This window comes from Pseudorca crassidens, chromosome 1, assembly GCF_039906515.1.
Source record: "Pseudorca crassidens isolate mPseCra1 chromosome 1, mPseCra1.hap1, whole genome shotgun sequence".
Classification (NCBI taxonomy): Eukaryota; Metazoa; Chordata; class Mammalia; order Artiodactyla; family Delphinidae; genus Pseudorca; species Pseudorca crassidens.
In genome coordinates, this window is record NC_090296.1 from 140,779,134 (window position 1) to 140,797,645 (window position 18,512).

Below are 18,512 nucleotides of genomic sequence, written 5' to 3' on the forward strand. Positions count from 1 at the left end.
CTTCCTGAAGCAAGAGAAGCTTCTTGACAGGATATACTTGTCTTAGATGATGACAACATTAAGAAATGAGGATTTATTTTATATATAATCTTTTTTCCTTTATAAACCACTATGGATCCCTTTGCCATGACTTTGATTTCCGAGCTAGATGTGACTTCATGGGTCATGTAGCTCCAATGAGGAAATTGAAGCTCAGATTAAATGATTTTGCCCAAGATTACATGATTTTAGGACTGAGCTAAGATTAGAACCATATCACCTAAATTGTTTATATTTTCAACCTATGTGATACCACGGAACCTCCTGTTGGAGTTTATCATTAAGGATTGCTTAGCACCACTGTGCCAATACCTCTGGAGATAATGGAATGAGAGTTAGGGTTCACTTTAATTAGTTTGACTAATTCTTATAGTGTTATCTGCATATAGTGTAACCTGAATTGTAGAGTCTTAAGAAAACCCTTTTAAAGTTTTGAATGGCCTTTTTTAAAAATCCTTTTACTTTTATAATTTAATAAACCTCATTCTTGGTCACCTGATTAACTCCTTAGAGCAAGGAGGGAGCAAAGTAACCCTTCTCAGAAATTATCAGGCCTTTTTGGTCATGATGTTTTCCTGATTCCACATTCTTTCATTCCCTTACTCCCTGAACTATTTCTCTTTGGCCATTGTGTCTCTTCCCAGTGTGATGTCTGTATGTTTCATGCGTTTGTATCCACTTTATTTCAACTCGACACTGACCTCTTCCACCATTCATTTTCAGTTCAATGCGAGTTCTTGGGGATGTTGTCAGGAGACCTCCCATTCATAGGAGAAGGTACAGAGTTCACTAACTTGATGTCACTAACTTGTTGGACTAACTGTTTGCCTTTGAGCTTATACTAACAAGCATCTCATTCTGCTTCATCTATGATTAAACAGTCTATTTTTAAGTAATGTCATGTCTGCTTCAGACAAATAAAATACAGGTACTTATTAATTGCTAATGTCCATTCCATATGAAATGGTTTCTCGAATTTGAAGTTTTTTCCTATTCTACTTTTATTTTTTGAAAAACAATTTAAAAAATATTTTTTCCATCTTGTGCTTTTTGGTGTTCAGATCACTTTGATAATAGGGTCTCCCCAACTTTATCCAGGAGAATTCAAAGAAGTGTCTGTTGTGCCTATGTAATGGACCCTGGGGAGTACTTTTTCTTTCTTTCCAAAAAAAGGGAAAGAACCAGAAACATGAGTGTGCTCATGTACAGGCCCTAAAATATTTTTAACATGTTCTTTAATAATGTGATGAAAACCTGTCTTCCTAGGCCACCTGGCGCTCTCCATTCCACTGCTGATGTGGTCATTCCTTAAAGCAAGTAAGAGGCATCAGCTGATTTCTCAGGGGCCCTCTCAGTCTTTCAATTCCTTAATTATTTTTTGTCACATAAAATTTTGAAGCTAAAAATTATAGTGATTTATAAGCTGAAAAGTCATTTCTAGCCAGAAAGTGCTGATTTGCTTTAAATTGTTCAAATGCTGAGTTTTGTTTTATATTTACCGTACAGAAGTCATTTGTGACTTTTTCTTCCCTCGTTTGGAAAAAAATTTAGAAGTCTAAAAACGATGGTTTGATTACTGTTAGTGTCTCATATTAGGAGATACTTGTAAAGGTATTTTTAACTATTAGCTGAAGCTGTTTGTTGGGAAGCAGGCAAATAACAGTCTTTCTTTCCCGCTTCATCTTTTTCAAGTAGGTGTTTCCTTTAATTCCAGATTTTAGGCACAGAGTTGAGCTCAAATACAAATGTTCTCATGAATCTTAGATAATCATGAACCTGGTTAAGTTTTTCTCCAGGGGAACAAGTTGTTAAATGCCTTTTTCAGTAGAAGTATCTAAAACCTTTAGAGATATATTTGTCTGACTTTCTTTTAAACTCTTCAGTATGGACTTATTAAAATCATGCACTGGATGACACTGGAAGATGACAGGTTGCTGGATACAGTCCAGGTTAGCATGTAGATACAGCCATCACAGCAGCTCCAGTGACGGTTTCATCCCTAGTCATATTTCTGTAGGAAGAACATGGGTTATAATTTTAAATTTTGTATTAAGCCTTAGCTACTAAAATTGAAGTGTTCCAACAAGTATTAAAAGGTGGGGGGAGCGGGATACTTGTTTTTGTTCTTGTTTTTTAAATCTGGAACTACTAAATCTCAAAGCTAAAGAACCATGAATTGTTACCTCCCCCCAGTTGAGGAATTGAGGAAATTATGATGCTCTCAAAAATACTCTTAGTTGTGAAAGGAATTTTCTGCTACTGTAGGACCATCTGCAGCTTCCTTCCTGAATCCTTAGAAAAGCTTTTCGGACATGGTTTCTGTCTCCCTGTTGTTCTTCATTCTCTTCATCCTAAATTTCATCCCAGTCTCTCACATCATTGTCGTTTTCTGAGAGTAAAGGGAAGTTTAAATCTATAGGAAGAAAGACATTATTTTATTTTTCATGAATGATAAATTGGCAAAATATATTCAGTTACTAATTTTTTCTACATTCTGTTTTTAATAAATTGGCTATTTAGGCATAATATACCTTTTATTAACAGTTTAGAGATACAAAATTAATTTTCAAAGAATGGACTTCTGAATCTCATGTGTATCTGCAAACTATATCAAGTCCTGCTTCCCTCACACAAGTAAATTATAAGTCAGTCTGGTCTTGCTTAGCAGACTAGTAGAGACATGTCTCAGGTGTGTATTTCCACTATCTGCTTTTGCACTTGTGAGCTTTGTACTATTAATTTAATCTGATTTAAAATGTTTTACCATTTAAATTATTTTTAATGATATTATTTTAAAGATTTACTTTTAGAGGATCCATAGAGGTAGCTCATATTTATTCTCCCACCATTTTCCTTGTCTTTTTTCGTCTGTCAAAAACCTCCCACTTATCAACAAAATAGAGTTATCAGCTGTGTTCAAGACAAGGTGGAGTTTTTTGGTGTCTGTAGGTCTTCCCATTTGAAGCTTCAGGAAGCTGATTGGTTTTACTGTTATCCCCCTTCTTAAAACCAAAGCATGTCACTGAGGACCTTAAGGCCAAAGTAGTAGCAGTGTTATTTTTTAAATGATAGCTTTTGTTAATCAGAAATCCTCTCCTATGGATGCAGCTCCTTTCACAGAGTATCTCATGTTTTGAATTGGTTATTTTTTGGCTGGTTATGTTTACTTAGCATTTCCAACCCCAGATTTTCTGTTCTTGCTGCTTGAGAATAAATATCAGTGCTGAGATAGTCAAGGAAATAGATGATCAAGTGGATTTTTTAAAATCTTGTGGGAAAGTGGATACAAACCTAAAATTAAGAGACACATTGCTCACCCAGTACTATAAAATTCCTTTTCTTTTTTAAGGAAAGAAATCCCTTCGTTATCATTAAAAAAATACAAGGAAACAGGATCGTTGTTCTATGCTTTATCTTTAGCATACAAGCCTAGTGCATAGGGTTTGAAGGTGAATCTGAGTGTTGACTGGATATCGTTATGAAAGATATAAATTGTCTGGCTTAGATGGATCCTTAGTGGAGACATGAAAAAAACTGATGACTCAGTGAGCCTACCCTAGTGCAGTTTGTCATCGTTCCTTACAGTTAAGGATTAGAGACACTGTGGTAAGGGAGTTGTAGGAGTGGTGGCATGTATAGAGAGATTGTCCCCAGTGGTGGAGGTTGGAACAAAGAAGCAGCCACACGTAGGGTGGATTCTCTGTTCAGTGTTCTCTAGGAGGAATTCTTGGTTTTCCAAGATTGGACTTGTTATCCTGTAAAGAATTCGCGTAGTCATTTCCAACACATTATGTAGATGGACATCAGTAGAACAATTTTAAGTTTCTATGTTTTTTGTTCCAGCCATTTTCTAAGTTCTAAATCAATGTTACATTCCTAATTTTTTGATAATCAGATAAATCCGTTTGTCTCTAACCATGCCCTTTCTTTTTAAACCCAATAATCCCATGCCTGTTTCCTCTTCTTCCATTTCTGTTTCTTCCTTTGATGTCATCCCCAGTATGAGCTGGTGTCCTTCTGGTGTGCAATACTCTGCTGCCCTGAGTGCTGACTTTAATTACAGAAGGTATGGTATTGTTGTGTGTCCAGCCACCAAAGGGGGAATCCTAAAATACGGCACTTGAGCTTTTGGCTTGGAGCTGGCTTCTGTGTGGCTAGAATGCATATGGCAGCCTGCTTTGGCTGTGAGCACAGTGTTCTGCTGCCTCTGCTGTGGGCACCACTGATCCAGTTGAAGGGGTACAGCCTAGGAGTTAGATGGTATACCCTGATGCATCCTTTTTGGCTCAAGTGGCTATAGATTTGGTGTTTTCTGCACAGAATTGTCTCAGTGGTATGATAAATCACTTTTCTGTTTGTTTTGATCTGTCCTAATTCCCAGATCCTAGGAATTCCTACATCCTGAGGAAAAAAATAACAGAAATAAGGCAGCTAATAAGATGCACTCATCTTTTTACACTTCCAAATCCACCAATCTCTTTATTTTTTTAACATCTTTATTGGAGTACAATTGCTTTGCAATGTTGTGTTAGTTGTTGCTGTATAACAAAGTGACAAAAGACCACCAACCAATCTGTTTAGATTCCAAGCTCACAGATTCCTCATCATTGCATATTCTTCTCTCAACTAAGCAGCCAGATTTAATTACTAAAACATTTTCAGGTTTAAATTTTGTGGTAAGCATAGATCTGGCTTTCCCAGTCTTTACAAATAATTCATAATAGAAAACTAAATTTCTTCACTTAGTCTGTCTTCTTATCCCTGCTATTGAAAATGAGTTTTACAGAGACATTTATGTGTAGTTAGTCATGATTTCTATTGTCATATTGAAATAAGAAAAACAAAGTCCATTGTTTAATCTACTCACTCAAGAAAATAGAGGCATACGGTTTCAGTTCATAATAAGTAATTCATGGTGAAAAAGAGCGAATAGAAACCCTTCTGGACTGGCATACATAAATTTTTTGTAGCAATTAACTTTGAGCAGAGATAACTAAATAGCTTCAGTATACCTTCAAATACAATTCCAGATGCTTGTAACTGAGGACATGGTCTGCTACAGCTGTATTCTGAGATCCAGTTGTAACCGGATGTGAATTATTCTGTCTAGCAACCCCCAGGGATGATAGATGGCCAACCTCTCTCTATAGCCTCCTGCTTACATAAAAATGCTTTTCATTCCACAAACCACATAGTCTATTCCAGGGATCCCATTTTAGATACCAAAACTTAAGTTTGCTTTTTTCCCCTTTGTCAGTATTAAGGGGGGGGGGGGGAATTAAACCTCTTTTAGATGCAGTAGCTTTTCAGCTTTTGCCCTTTAAGGTGTCACATGTGCCTGTCTGCAGCTAACAATTCTCAGGAAACCTGTCAAAGCAGTTGTTGTCCGGGCAGGTGTGCACAGATATTAATGCTCCTACGTAATGTGGGATTTCTGGGGGTGGATGCATACCTGTGAAGTTATAAAGGTCAACTAGACTATAGTTGAATGTAAAGTTATAAAGGTCCACTTGATGGATGCAAGGGCAAGTCTAGGTCTCCCTCTTTGCCTTCTGGAAGTTACTTATGCTCATATTTTCTCTGTGCCATTTCATTCTTTGGCATTTGCAGAGTTCAGATTCTGGCAAAGATTGATCACATCAGATCAAGGGAAAAAAACACACATGAATAAAAGATCAATAAGCTAATGTGGCCTGTCCATATGGTATATTGAAAAATGTCTGAGAAAATGACCTTAAGTGGTTCAGCATTTGAGTAAGTTGAATGAGGTTTTTTAAAAAAAAATCTTAAGTGCAGTGTGTTTCTCAGCATACCAGGATATTTGTGGAGAATGGTAGGTGGCGCTCATGGCCATGCCCTTGCAGATGGTTTTGCTGGGTGACATAGAAATAGTTATGAGCAGGGGAGATACAGCTAAAGGGATTTTGTATCCTCCTTCCTTTCTGAAACTCAGAAATAGAATGAATTAACTCTTGGTTCTGTGTTCAGTTTCAGTCTAGAAGGCTTGACAGGAGGAGCTGGTATTGGAAACAAGTCATCCTCATCTCTGGAAGTAAACTCTTCGAACACCAAAGAGCTCAGACACCCTTTTAGTGGTGAGGAAAGGGGTGACTCGTTGGTGTCACTTTCAGAAGAGGATCTGGAATCAGGCCAGAGAGAACATAGGATGTTTGATCAGCAGGTAAGGCTGAAATGGGTATATGTTGCTAATTTGGAAAAAATTAGTTTTATTTCCCTAATATGTCCTCATATTAGGAACAAAGAAGGCAAGATTTATGTTAATATAAGGCTAGGAGCTATGATTACTTACCCACTATATAATATTCTCAGTGTAGCACACAGCAGTTTTTTAGCACTTAATACTAATTAGAGAATGCCATTAATCTGCATAGATTTAAATATTCCAGCAAAGCAAACATTTTGAAATTAGGAGAGTATCCAGGATATTAAATTGAGTTTTTCTTCTTGTCTGAGAACTTCTTTTACCACGCCAGTAGTAAAATGAGTCTTGAAGTGTATTACTTACCATTGTTAAATTTCCCAATTCTCAAAAACATATCCTAAGTTTCTCCTTCCTGGGGAAGAAAAATTCTTTGTCTCATCGCATTGTCTAGGCAACAACTAAGTATTCTCTCTGCTTCCTGTCACTGCCAAGCTACTTGAGACAGCGTCTGCACTCCCTGCCTTCTCTTTCTCCCCACCTAATGTCCACCACTATCATGCTCTTGAAATTCCTGTCTTGAAGGGTCCTGGGCTTGCTTTTCCACCAGACCAAGCGACTTTTTCTTAGTTCTCATCTTCTCTTTATCACTTACCGTCAGGGAGTTTTTGAGTTGAGAATTTGAATCGTATGCTTTTCTAGCATCCTACCCCACTGAGTCCTTTTTCCTCCTCTTCGGCCGAGGAGACTTTGGATTAACTTCTGAGAGGATTCTGGGATACACATTCAAATGAAACATGTCTAATTAAACAAACAAAAAAGTTAAACGCCTGTCTCTGAATAGGTGACTGGCATTTTAGATAGAAACGTAAGGAAACATTACAAATTAAACAAACAAAAACCTTAACCTGTTCTTTGAATCAGTGACTAAGGTTTTGTGTAGAAATTTAATTTTTTATTACATCCTGCTACATAGCAATGATATGACCAAATATAAATTTGGCACTAGAGGATTACCTTAGAAATGAATGTATCGCTTATGCTCATGTGAAGGCCTAAGAGAATTTAGGCCTAAGGAAAATGCAATTGAAGGCCTAAAGGAATTTTACCTCCTTTTGGCCCCCACCCGTGGCTTCTTGGCCTGATACTTTATAGAAAAATAACAAGAATACAGAGAATATATTCATTGAAGTAAATGGTTTAGATTTATTTAGCCTAATGGTAACAGGAAGAGGGAGGAAAAAAATAGGAAACTGTAATTTGGTGACTACCGAGAGCATCTCTGACAAGTGGAAAGTCTGACAAGTGAAAAAGTTGCATTTTACATGTATAGAATCCTTTGGAAGTCATTTGTTAGGACCACATAAAATACCAAAAATTGTGTGCTTGTGAACAGAATCATAGACTTAGGGCCAATATATCCCTTCCTATTCTGCTCAAGCTTTGGTGTGTGAGAACTTCAAGCCCATTTAAGTGACTTGCCTAAGCCTTGTAACTGGCTATTAGCTGAACAGTATTAAACTCAGAATTCCAGACTGTTAGTCCCACTGTTTTTTTCCATGTCTTTGAAGTAGATGACTTTTAATGAGGAAATGAGAACATTTTAATTTTCTTAATATTGTTTATGTAATAACCTTTCCTGAACTGACATTCCTAGGAATTTTAGCTGTGACCCTGTTTTATAGTAAGTGATGTCTTTCTAATGGCCTTTCTGATTGAGTCTGCCTAGCTGAAGTTGTTGACAGTGTAGCACCTTGTGTGCTTAGTCTCCCAGGGGCTCTGCCCACCCATAGTTTTCCATCTTGTGTGTAACCTCAGAGTGGATATTTGAGCTGCTGGTATCACTGATGTGCACAAGTTGCCTGCAGCCAACTTCCTGTTGAAGATCTCTGCCTTTCACTGATGTCATTTTTCAGACCTCACAGTTGTATTCAAAACATAGCAGCTGTTTGCCTCAGACTCCATGGTTACCCATGGAACAAACTCTAAATAATCAGAAGTCTTTGGCGCAATTGAGTTCACCCTGGTAACGGATTTTCATTGCTTCCCTTTCGACATGCACAGATTTCAGCCTCCTATGAAGGGAAGAGATTTATGGTGATTAAAGTTAGTTGCCAATTAGAATGGCCTCTCTCAAAGCAAAAGGAGAGGGATCCCATCATCACTGGAAGCATACTAATAAACACTAGTTGACTGTCGTGGGTTTTGTTGCAGGAACTTCTGCAGTGGGTTGGATTACATGGCCTTGAAGTGGCTGTGAATTTACTGAGGGAGTTCAGTTGTCAAATTCCAGTCACCCTCATGTTCATGTAGAAGCAGTGTAATCTTAGAAGAGGAAGTGAAAATGATTTAGGCTTCTGTCCAGATGCACAGGCAACTTTGCTTGTGATCTTAAAACACGTTCTACTTGTATCTCTGTTTCCAACTCTTTAAAATAAGAATGATATTACTGGTATCCTACTATATCTGTAAGTGATATTTAGATTTTCAAAGAGCAAGAACTATATGTAGTTTTGGTATTTCCAGTGAAATTATTTTTATCGATTATGCATTCAGTAGATGTTTTATTATGCACTTACGAAGTTTGAAACATCATTAGGTATTATGAGGGTTATGAGACAACTGTAAAGGATGGATACTCTAACTATCCCCATTTTGCCGATAAGAACACTAAGGCTCAGAAAAGCTAGGTAGCTTCTCTGAAGTTGAGCAGCTGTTTTGTGGCGGGGAAGACTTCTGACTACAAAGCCTGTGCTCTTATTCCTCTTGTGTACTGCCTTATTTCCCTAGGCTGAGTCAGAATGTAAAATTCGGTGCTTATCTAGAAATATGAGAGCAGGTACTCAGAACCTGTTTACTTTTTTTCCTTCACAGACATGTCACAGATCTAAACAACAGGGATTTAATTACTGTACATCAGCCATTTCTTCCCCATTGACAAAATCCATCTCATTAATGACCATCAGCCATCCTGGGTTGGACAGTGAGTATACTACTTTTTTAAATTAAATATATTATATTTTAAACATTTTTCCTCTCTCTCTCTCTTTTTTTTTTTCCCCCACTTTAAGACCCTATGCCGTTACCTTACAGCATTTGCCTGCCTGTTCCTCTGAATGAATGGCTCATCATTTACAAAAAAGGTGACACAGAGTTCAGTTTGGGGATCTTCCTCCTTTTACTACATAAAAATCTCCTTTACACATTAAATTCATTGTATTCTTAGGCCTAAACCTGACAAACATTTTTAAAAACTTTCTATTTTGAGATAATTTCCAGTTAAAAATAACTGTTTTTTATTTATAAATAAAAATATTTTAACTATTTATAACTATTTTCTAGTTAAAAATAACTATTTTTTAAAATAGTTGCAAAAACAGTACAAAGACTTAATCACATATTCTTCACCTGGAGCCTCCAAATGTTATCTTAACACTTGTTTTATCCATCTTGCTCCCTGTCTTTATCTCTGTCCTTAAGGATTTTTCTGAAACATTCGAAAGTAAGTTACACATATAATGCTCTTGTGTCTCAAAGATATTTTCTTGTATTACCACAGTACAATTATCCACATTTTATCCAGTACTAGTTTCCTGAGCTCTTTAAAAATGTCAAGCTCTTGAAGGACAGAGAGAGACTGAGATACATTTTTAGTCAGTTAAGTAAATGCCAAAAGGATTACAGCCAAAAATGATTACTGGAGCTGTATGCAGATTCAGGATCCATGACTATGAAAGTTAGTAGAGACGTCGGGCATCCACAGGCACAGAGCGTTTGCAAATTAAAGATGCTCGAAAACATATTTGAATTGGATCCAGATGTTTGCCACAGAAAGGTTTCTTTGGGAAACCCCACTTTTTTTGTTTTATTTTAAAAATAGATTTCTTTTTCATGAGTAGTTGCAGTGTGGGATCTTGATATAAAGATTTAAATTCTCATCAAAGAGAGTATGGTACATTACATTCTTTGCTGAAAGATCATGTATTCAGGAGGCTGAAGCAAAGGGTATAACCCCTCCTGGTATTTCTGGTGTTTCTTCAGCGTCCCCTGATATATAACTCATCTTAAAAGAGTTGAGGACAGGAGTAGCTGCCCTGCATTAATGGGATGTTCTGTCTCCATTTTTGACTTACTAGAGGCCTCATTTTCTTAATTTCCATGGTGGAGTTAAGGCATAATGGATAATTCTGTTAACTTCGTCCTCATTTTCATATGATTAGTACTTCAAATACCAGTCTGGCCTGTTGGACTAAAGGTGCCTAATAATGACTTATTCCCCAAGATAACAGGTACAACCTCACAGAACTTGACTGAAATAGCAGTTCCTGTTTTTGTTTGGATCTTGGTTTGGTTTGGTTTGGTTTGGTTTTGATTTGGCTTTGGGTTAGTGGTTTTGCTGGTATAGAACGAAAATTATTATAACAAAATAGTTTATAGTGGCTTTGAACCCAGAAAACTAGAACTTGATAACCAAAGACAGTCCGTGAGGCGTTTCAGCTCTGCACCCCCTCCTCCCGTGGCCTGGTGAAGGGCCTGCTCCTGCAGCAACAGCTGCCCAGTACCAACAGAATGTGGCCCGGAGAGAGAGCTTTTTCCATTGTTCTGTGACACACTCTCTTGCCTCATACATGAAACACTTCATTATTTTTCCTCCAAAAAACAAGATGGTTTTTGACTATGCTTTCAGTTGCTAACCAGCACTCTAAATGATGCGGGTCACCCCCAGGAAACACTGTCCTCTAGCGCCAGGAACTCTGGCACATCTCGTTGCTGGGGACTTGTGGCTCAGCTCACTGAGGGGTACTGAGATCAGTAGCTGACTGCTGTCACGAGTAGAGCTTGGAGCAAGAGTCCAACCCTTTCATCAAAGTAGAGTACCCTCATTCTGATTTGTCATGTACATTTCATGCAGATTGGAATGATTAGCCAGCCCCACTTACTTCCCTAAGTTAGCATATACTATAATTGGAGGGCTCATCAACTCTAATGACAGTATTTCTCCTTAGTCCTCCCCATATACAATTAATTTTCCCAACTGTATTTTTTTATTCTGCTCTAGAAACATAAATTTTTTGCAGATGTAAAAATTCTGGCTGTTAAACAGAAGGCTAAAACTTGTATCTTGCATGCTGTGCCTTTAAGTCTCAGGGTAACTGGGTAGTTCTCGACTTGCCGCAGACAGAAATCTTCATTCCAGATCCCTTAAATACTCTGCATGAGTCATCTTTGGCCATGGTCGTCCTTGCTGAAACTATCATAATTAAAACCTGCCCAGTGGTTTTAAAGCCTAAAGTGTGTGGTACACTTAAGATATTTTAACTAATGCTTTATTGTAAGCACACTTAGTGGCTTTGTGACCTTGGGTCCTTGAACTATTAAACAGAGCTAATAATATGATAGGGCTTAAGTTGAATTTATTTAAAATTCACATTAGCGTGTTTCCTGGCTTATGATAAGCATTTGTTATCTTTATGGAATGAGTTCACAGTGTACAGGCAGTGCCAGGGTCCGTTTTTCTCTGACCAGACTCTAAGCAATGGTGAAGAAACTAGAACGTGGTCCCTCATTTTCTTTAAGTGGCTGTGTCTTATGAGTGTGCTTGTCTAGGGACAAAATACTTCCTAAACTCAGCCTTATCTCACTACTTCCCAGCTATTACTTGTGTTCTAGCTTCTACCTTGAAGGAAATTAGCTGCTTCTCCCACAGCCTTTCATAGCTGTTACCATTTGAGCATTTCTGAAAACGTGTGTCCACCGAGCTGTTGTCTGGAATATCCCATCATTGGGTCACTGGCCAGATTAGAAAAACAGACAAACTCAGCATTATTCCCAAACTGGAATCTGTTTCAAAAATTCATTGATGTAGAGGACAATACCACATAAAGGCGACAACTAAAATATTTCTGTGTCATTCTCTGGGGTGGAAAGTAGATGGGCGACAGCTGATTTAGGAACCGTAATGGGCAGGAAAGCTGTCCTAGCCCATGTCTTCGATTTGCTGTCTTGGTGGGGGCAACATGACAGAGGCATCTTGCCAGCTCATCTTTTTAGGGAATCAGAATAGCACTGATGCTGTGTGTGTCGTGTGGGAAAATGCCGGGGAGGACTGCCCTCAGAGGAACCGCTCCAGGAAATGTGTTCCCAACATAGGGTTGAGTGGAGACTTACAGCTTGCCAGGAGACTCAGATGGTTTCTCAGTAGAGCTTAAAAACAAACTTTATTTTTGCAGATATGGAATAATTCAGTTATTACAGACAATCCCTTAACAAGACTATATTTTTTAACTTTTCACTGCTTGCACCCAGAAGATGCTTAGAAACAGTAAACTATTTGGTTGTATACCTGCTAAGCATATTAGTGGTGGTAATATTAAAAAGAGAATGATACCCATTAGACAGTTTAACCTCCTGGGCTTCTTAATGAGATTTCATTTTGCCCTTCATTTTTCAGGGTTTGTTATCACAAAGAACGGTGTTCACAAATGGCACTTGTGCTTGGAATCATTCTCAGACCTTCACTCATGGTGTGTGAATTGACCAAGTTCCTTATGCATGTTTGATGGCAACACTAGCTTGTAATTGTATAGCTTGCATTAGACTACGAAAGCTAAGTGGGTCTTAAGAACTTGAAGTGTGGTACTTACATATATAAAATGCACCAGATCTTCAAAGCTAAATGATCCATGTGACCAAAGATCAGGGTGGGCGTATAGAAAGTTAGGCATCGATGCTAATGAGGATATTTTATCTTTACTTTCTGTGCTTAGTTTCTCTCTCTAACTGGACAGTGGGATGAGACTTTATTGGAATACATTTATTTTCTTAGGGTAGTTCTGTTGGGAGAAGATAACATTTGACAAATTTGTCAGAACAAAAATTAAGTCAGGCAAATAGACTTTTTATATTGGTCTTTTTGATTATATTGCAAGGCTGGAATATATATGTAGTCATTAAAGTTGAGTATGTTATAAAATTGAATCCCTGTGTTAACAGAACATATTCTTTCCATATATGTTGAAGATACTCCTTATTCATACAAGTAGGTTTCTCTTTATGATCCATGATCGTGTGACAAAAGAAGGGGATACTCTTAGATTTGGGGTAATAAGAGAGCTCATTTTCATCTCCTAAATTTACTTTACATTTGGAAATACTTTAGAACACACATTAAAATGATATCTTACTTTTGTACTCGACCGTCGCTGCCTAAAAAGCCAGTGTACATGAATTTGTGCCAGGTGATCTCTGTTACGAGCAGTGGCTGCACCCTGCAGTCTGTCATCACTTAGCATTTATCTGGGGTGTGGAGTGGCTTTTGTGTTGGGTAGGTACAGGGCTTTTTCCTTCATTTTATTTAGGTTATTGAGCTTCTAGAAAGCCTGACAAAAGGAAATTCATTTATTAATTTGTTTATTTATTCAATAAATATTTGAGTACCTACTCTTTGCTAGGCACCAGGCTGGACAGTGAAAGGAGAGGGATGAACTTCCAGACACGGTTCCTTTTCTCACCACACTTAAGCTGATGGACATGAGAACAGTTGAGTGTAACAGAAGATGATAAATGCAGCAACTGAAAGAAACGTTGGGTGTTTAGGAGCCTCCGACTTGAGACACCAGAGAAGGCTTACTGGGGAAAAGTGATACCAGAGTCGAGACCAAGAGGAGTCTAGGAATTCGCTGGGTGAACTAGTATGTGGAAAGCTAGACTGAGGAATTTGGGCTTCTTGTCTGAGGGCAATGGAGGGATTTAAGTTGATTAAATTGATTAATTAATTGATTCAAACACTTCAGAGAGACCACACTGAAGAAAGTGTCGGGGAGGAGAGGCTGGTAGATCAGTAGAAGGCTATTGCAAGATTCTGGTGAGAGTAGATGGTGGCCTGAACCAGGCCGTAGAGCACTGGCAGTAGGGGAAAAGTTGATGTTCAGAGAATTCTAGAAGGCAAAATCAGAAGGACTGAGTGATGTGATAAGAGGATTCAAGGATGGTACCCAGGTTTGTGTTCTGGATAATTAGTTAGATGTTAGGTACCACTCACCAAAGGAAGGAATAAAGGAGGAGGAACAGGTCAGGAGGAAGGGGGTAAGTTGATATATGCACTTGTTCAGTTTGAGCTGCTGTGGGATATCCACCCCACAGGTGGGCAGTGAGATGAATGAGGCTTGAATTCAAAGGAGAGACCTGGCTTGAAAATAGAAAGTTGTGGAGTCACCACTATATCACATGCAGATTGTACTCGAAGGGGAGACAGTGAATGAGGGGGTTTGGGGTGAGGGGGAAGAGAGCCAAGTACGGGATCCTGAGGGACACTCCAGGCGTTTCCTTACTTTGAAGGAAAAAAAACTCCAGCTGTAAATGATGACTGTGAAAAGTAATATACTTCATGTTTTCATAATCTAACAAGTACGTATTTGTTGGAAGAGTTTTCTTAAGCTGCTTTAGAATTCTGCCATATTCAGAAATAAAGATGAAAATGTGAGTACATTACGTTGTCCACCTAGACGCCTCTCCTGGAATCATCCAGGCCAGTGACATTATTCTCGGCACTGTGGGTCTGAGGTGCCTTTCACTCTGTTCTGGTATGATCTGCGTGCTCTAACATCTTCTGTCCACCCACTCCTCAGCCCAGCAGCAGATGCAGCCAACAAGGCGGATCTCCTTCTCCGTCAGCATCTCTCCGCTCCTCCTTAAGTCTAAAACTCTCTTTTCTCTTGGCTCTTCTTATTCCAGTTGTGAGGAGGAAGAGTTGCATAGTAAGTAAGCAACTTTGGGGTCCAATGGCTGTTCTCCAGTGTCTGACCAGTGCTGAAAATGCTGTAGGCTTGGTACTAAGAAATTTGGGGACTTTTCTCCCCTTGCATGTCATCATTTCTAAGTCATTCGTCTTCATGCTTTGCTTTGAAAATTAATTTGGATAAAACAACAAAGTTTTTGTCGTCTCTACACTACCAGTGCTGACAGATCTAGTGACCTGATTCCAGGTCCTGAGACACCCTCTCAGAACAGAGATACCTTCAAAGGCATAAGGGCTTCCCATCCTACCTTGTACCTTTTGTAATGCTGAGTAGTAATTTCACAAAACTTTCCATTTGATCATGTAAATTTCATTTTCATTATTTTGCTTTTTTTGTCTCATGGGACAGATACCTAGATGTCCACTTGTGATACTTAAAAACTAATGTTAAACTTTTTTCTTCTCACCTTTCAGACCATTTCTTTTTCTTTTTTTTTTTTTTTTTAATCTTTGTCAGTTTTTTGTTTGTTTTTGGAGTTTTCTTGGCCATGCTGCACGGCTTGTGGGATCTCAGTTCCCCAACCAGGGATTGAACCCGGCCATGGCAGTGAAAGCCTGGAATCCTAACCACTGGGCCACCAGGGAACTCCCCCAGACCATTTATTTAAGAATACCTTTTCTTTGAGATTAAACCACATGGATTATTGGGTGGAAGTTAGATATTTGTTTCCCTACCTTTTCTCCTTTTGAACTTTTATTTTTCAATCCTCTTACTACACTGTAGGTTTCAGATTATTATATTGTTACTTGATAATAACCTAGTTTAAAAACTTTATAAGGTATCAGTTTTAGTAAGTTTGGAGAGGAAATGAGTCCCGCCACCCCCATGAAAATCACTGTTCTCAATTGTGCAGGATTTCTAGATGATTCCAGGATTGCTATTTTTAATGGAAAAACTACTTCTAATATAAAGTTAAATAATAAATTATTTTCATTTCATATAACTCATATGAGTCTCAGGCAATTACAATATCCATATGATTAAGCATCCTAATTCCCTACCACTTGCTGATCCTAAGTTTTAGCAATATTTAAATAATTATTTAATATTTAAATATTAATATTTAAGCAATATCAAGCTCAGGGTGACAATTTTGCATTCTTAAAGGAAAGTGACTTATGCACAAATGAAGGTCTTATATGTTCAATATTTTCTCACAATTAAAAGGCATTTGGTTTAGGCACACAAGATATTCAGTCTATACCAGTTGTCATAGGAGGGAAGTTGTGAAAATCCGTCTGCAACTTTGAGTGTTCAGAAATTCTCAAAGCTGTTTCATCTCAAAGTATTTGTAATATGCTGGGAAATAGGTCAGCACGGCAAAAAAAAAAAAACTAAGGTCCCAGTAGTATTTCTTCTACCACTAGTAAAATTATGACTGGTTATTCAGTAAATCAGCACTGGTTACTCAGTTAGTCCAACCTGATGTAATCATAAAAGTATAGAAGCTTGAAGAAACCTTTGAATCAAATATCCAGCATTCCTCAGAATGTGTTCCTTAAACTCAAAAATACAGTGAGAATTATGGGGAAGGGGGAAAAGGAAGAAAAAGAAAGGGCTGGTTCTTGGCCATATAAATTTAGGAAACTGTTCTAAGCAGGTTTCAAAGGCTAATGTGTATATTGTGAATTTCCAAGGCAGCATTCAGTATGCGGTGTTTCCCAGACTTACTAACCTAGGTAACTACAGTATGTTCATGATGATGTGTAACATCTCATGAGACGAGTGTTCCAAGGAACATACTTTAAAAAATATTGACTGTGTCCATCCAGTAGTTCCAGTCCTGGAATGTTGTTATATTAGGTCTGCAGGTTATTTCATGCCTTTTAAAAAAAAGGTCTAGTTGAAATATGCTATTTACGTGCAACAGTACTTCATAGGCTAACTTCAGTGACAGATTTCTACAATCATATCATGGAAGTAACATTGGTTATATCATATTCTTAGATGCCCTGAAAAGTTGATGACACTTTAGGAATTTCAGGGGCATTGATTTTAGAAACATTGGTGGATTAATCACTGTTTTCAGAACCACATCTCAGAGGTCATAGTAAATGAATTAAAATACCTTTCAGCAGCCAAAAAGTTGGAAATCCTTATAGGAGTCATAGATTCTCCCAGTATTCAAATCACGTATTTGTTTTTAGTTTATTTGACAGAGACCTTCTGGGAGCTTATTCTTGGCCATGCTCTCTGCTGGTTGGTGTTTTTCTTTATGGGTTTTATTTTTACTTTGTTCATATCACTAGGGTGGTAACTTACTAGGTAATTGATAAAGTGTACAACAGAATCCTGGCAGCCTGAGAGAATTTAATGCTGTTTATATCATTCAGGGCTCCTTGAGTGGAAAAATTTTTAAAGCCCCCAAATCTAAACCATACTCTTGATTTTTGTTTAAGTAAATTAAGGCATTCTGATGTTAAAATGCTGATGGTTTCACACCTAGATCATGCAGGGCTGGAAGATAGATCCCGGATCTTACTCTTCATCTTTCTCTTTCTTCTGGCTACTGTTACCATGCATTATAACTGAAATAGAAGAAGAACCCCAAATACGTAAAAGGAAAAACTATAGAAGGCAATCTTTTGAAGACTTAGAATTCATTTTTAAGTTTCTCATGCATTATTGCCACCTGTTGGCTGTATGTTAGTAATAACTTCAACTTTGCACTTCTATTCAGAATCTGGAACAATTTGGAGTTTTTAAGAGTTCCAAATGCTGGTAATCTGGTAGTGGAACATTTTCAAATCTCTATCAAATTAAAGTTTTACTCAGAGTAACCTCAAGGAGAAAGGGTGTGCTTTGTCCACATTATAACAGTAGTTATACAGAGCAACCTTTGTCTACCTGGAATCATACACCGCAAGTGTTTCTATACCTGATCTCCTAAAACCTTGGAAACCATTAATCATTGTGTGATTGCGGCCTTTCTCTCATCTAAGTCCTAAAGTAGCTCAACCTTGATTAACATGTCGTAGGTAAAATAGTGGTATTGTTCCTTCTGTATTTGTTCTACTTATTATCCTATCTGACTTAGCCTTAGATTTAATGACCCATTTTAGTTTACGGTCTGATAGTTGTGGAAGGAGGAAAAATGTATCTGGCCTACTCATTTGATCAGTATCAACCTGGAAAGAACCTTAGCATCTGTTTTATCTTCTTTATTTCATAGATGAAGAAATGAAATCCAGAGATCTCACCCCAAATTAGTGGCAGGGCCTAGACCTTATAGGCTAGCTCTGATGCTCTTTCCTGTTCACTAATCCATTTCTAGGAATGCTTAAGAAAATATCAGACCTATATTAGCTAGATTTTTAGCATAGAAATACATGACAGCAAAATTAACAGCATACAGGATGACATTTAATTTCCTTTTGTATATTTCTCCCCTGACATCATCTCAGAAAGATGGCCTATGGACTCTGTACCTTCAAGAGAACAGGAATTAAACGTGCATTTGAGCTTTTTTTTTTTTTTTTTTAAGTTGATTTGGGGTTTGTTTGGTTACTTGAATC

The 18,512-nt window shown here is 37.8% G+C and overlaps 1 protein-coding gene across 10 annotated transcripts in view; it reads left to right on the forward strand.

Annotated features, from left to right (window-relative positions):
• Window positions 1–18,512, forward strand: part of AKAP13 (A-kinase anchoring protein 13) — a 342,871-nt gene that overhangs the window by 264,833 nt on the left and 59,526 nt on the right. For 6 of the 10 annotated variants that reach the window (XM_067695979.1, XM_067695923.1, XM_067695933.1 and 3 more), the window contains 4 exons: window positions 763–816; window positions 4,040–4,105; window positions 6,028–6,220; window positions 9,074–9,182. In XM_067695979.1, the coding sequence (XP_067552080.1) occupies window positions 763–816; window positions 4,040–4,105; window positions 6,028–6,220; window positions 9,074–9,182 (422 nt within the window). The remainder of the gene's footprint in view (window positions 1–762; window positions 817–4,039; window positions 4,106–6,027; window positions 6,221–9,073; window positions 9,183–18,512) is intronic. The other 4 variants (XM_067695963.1, XM_067695970.1, XM_067695999.1 and 1 more) reach the window with 2 other exon arrangements.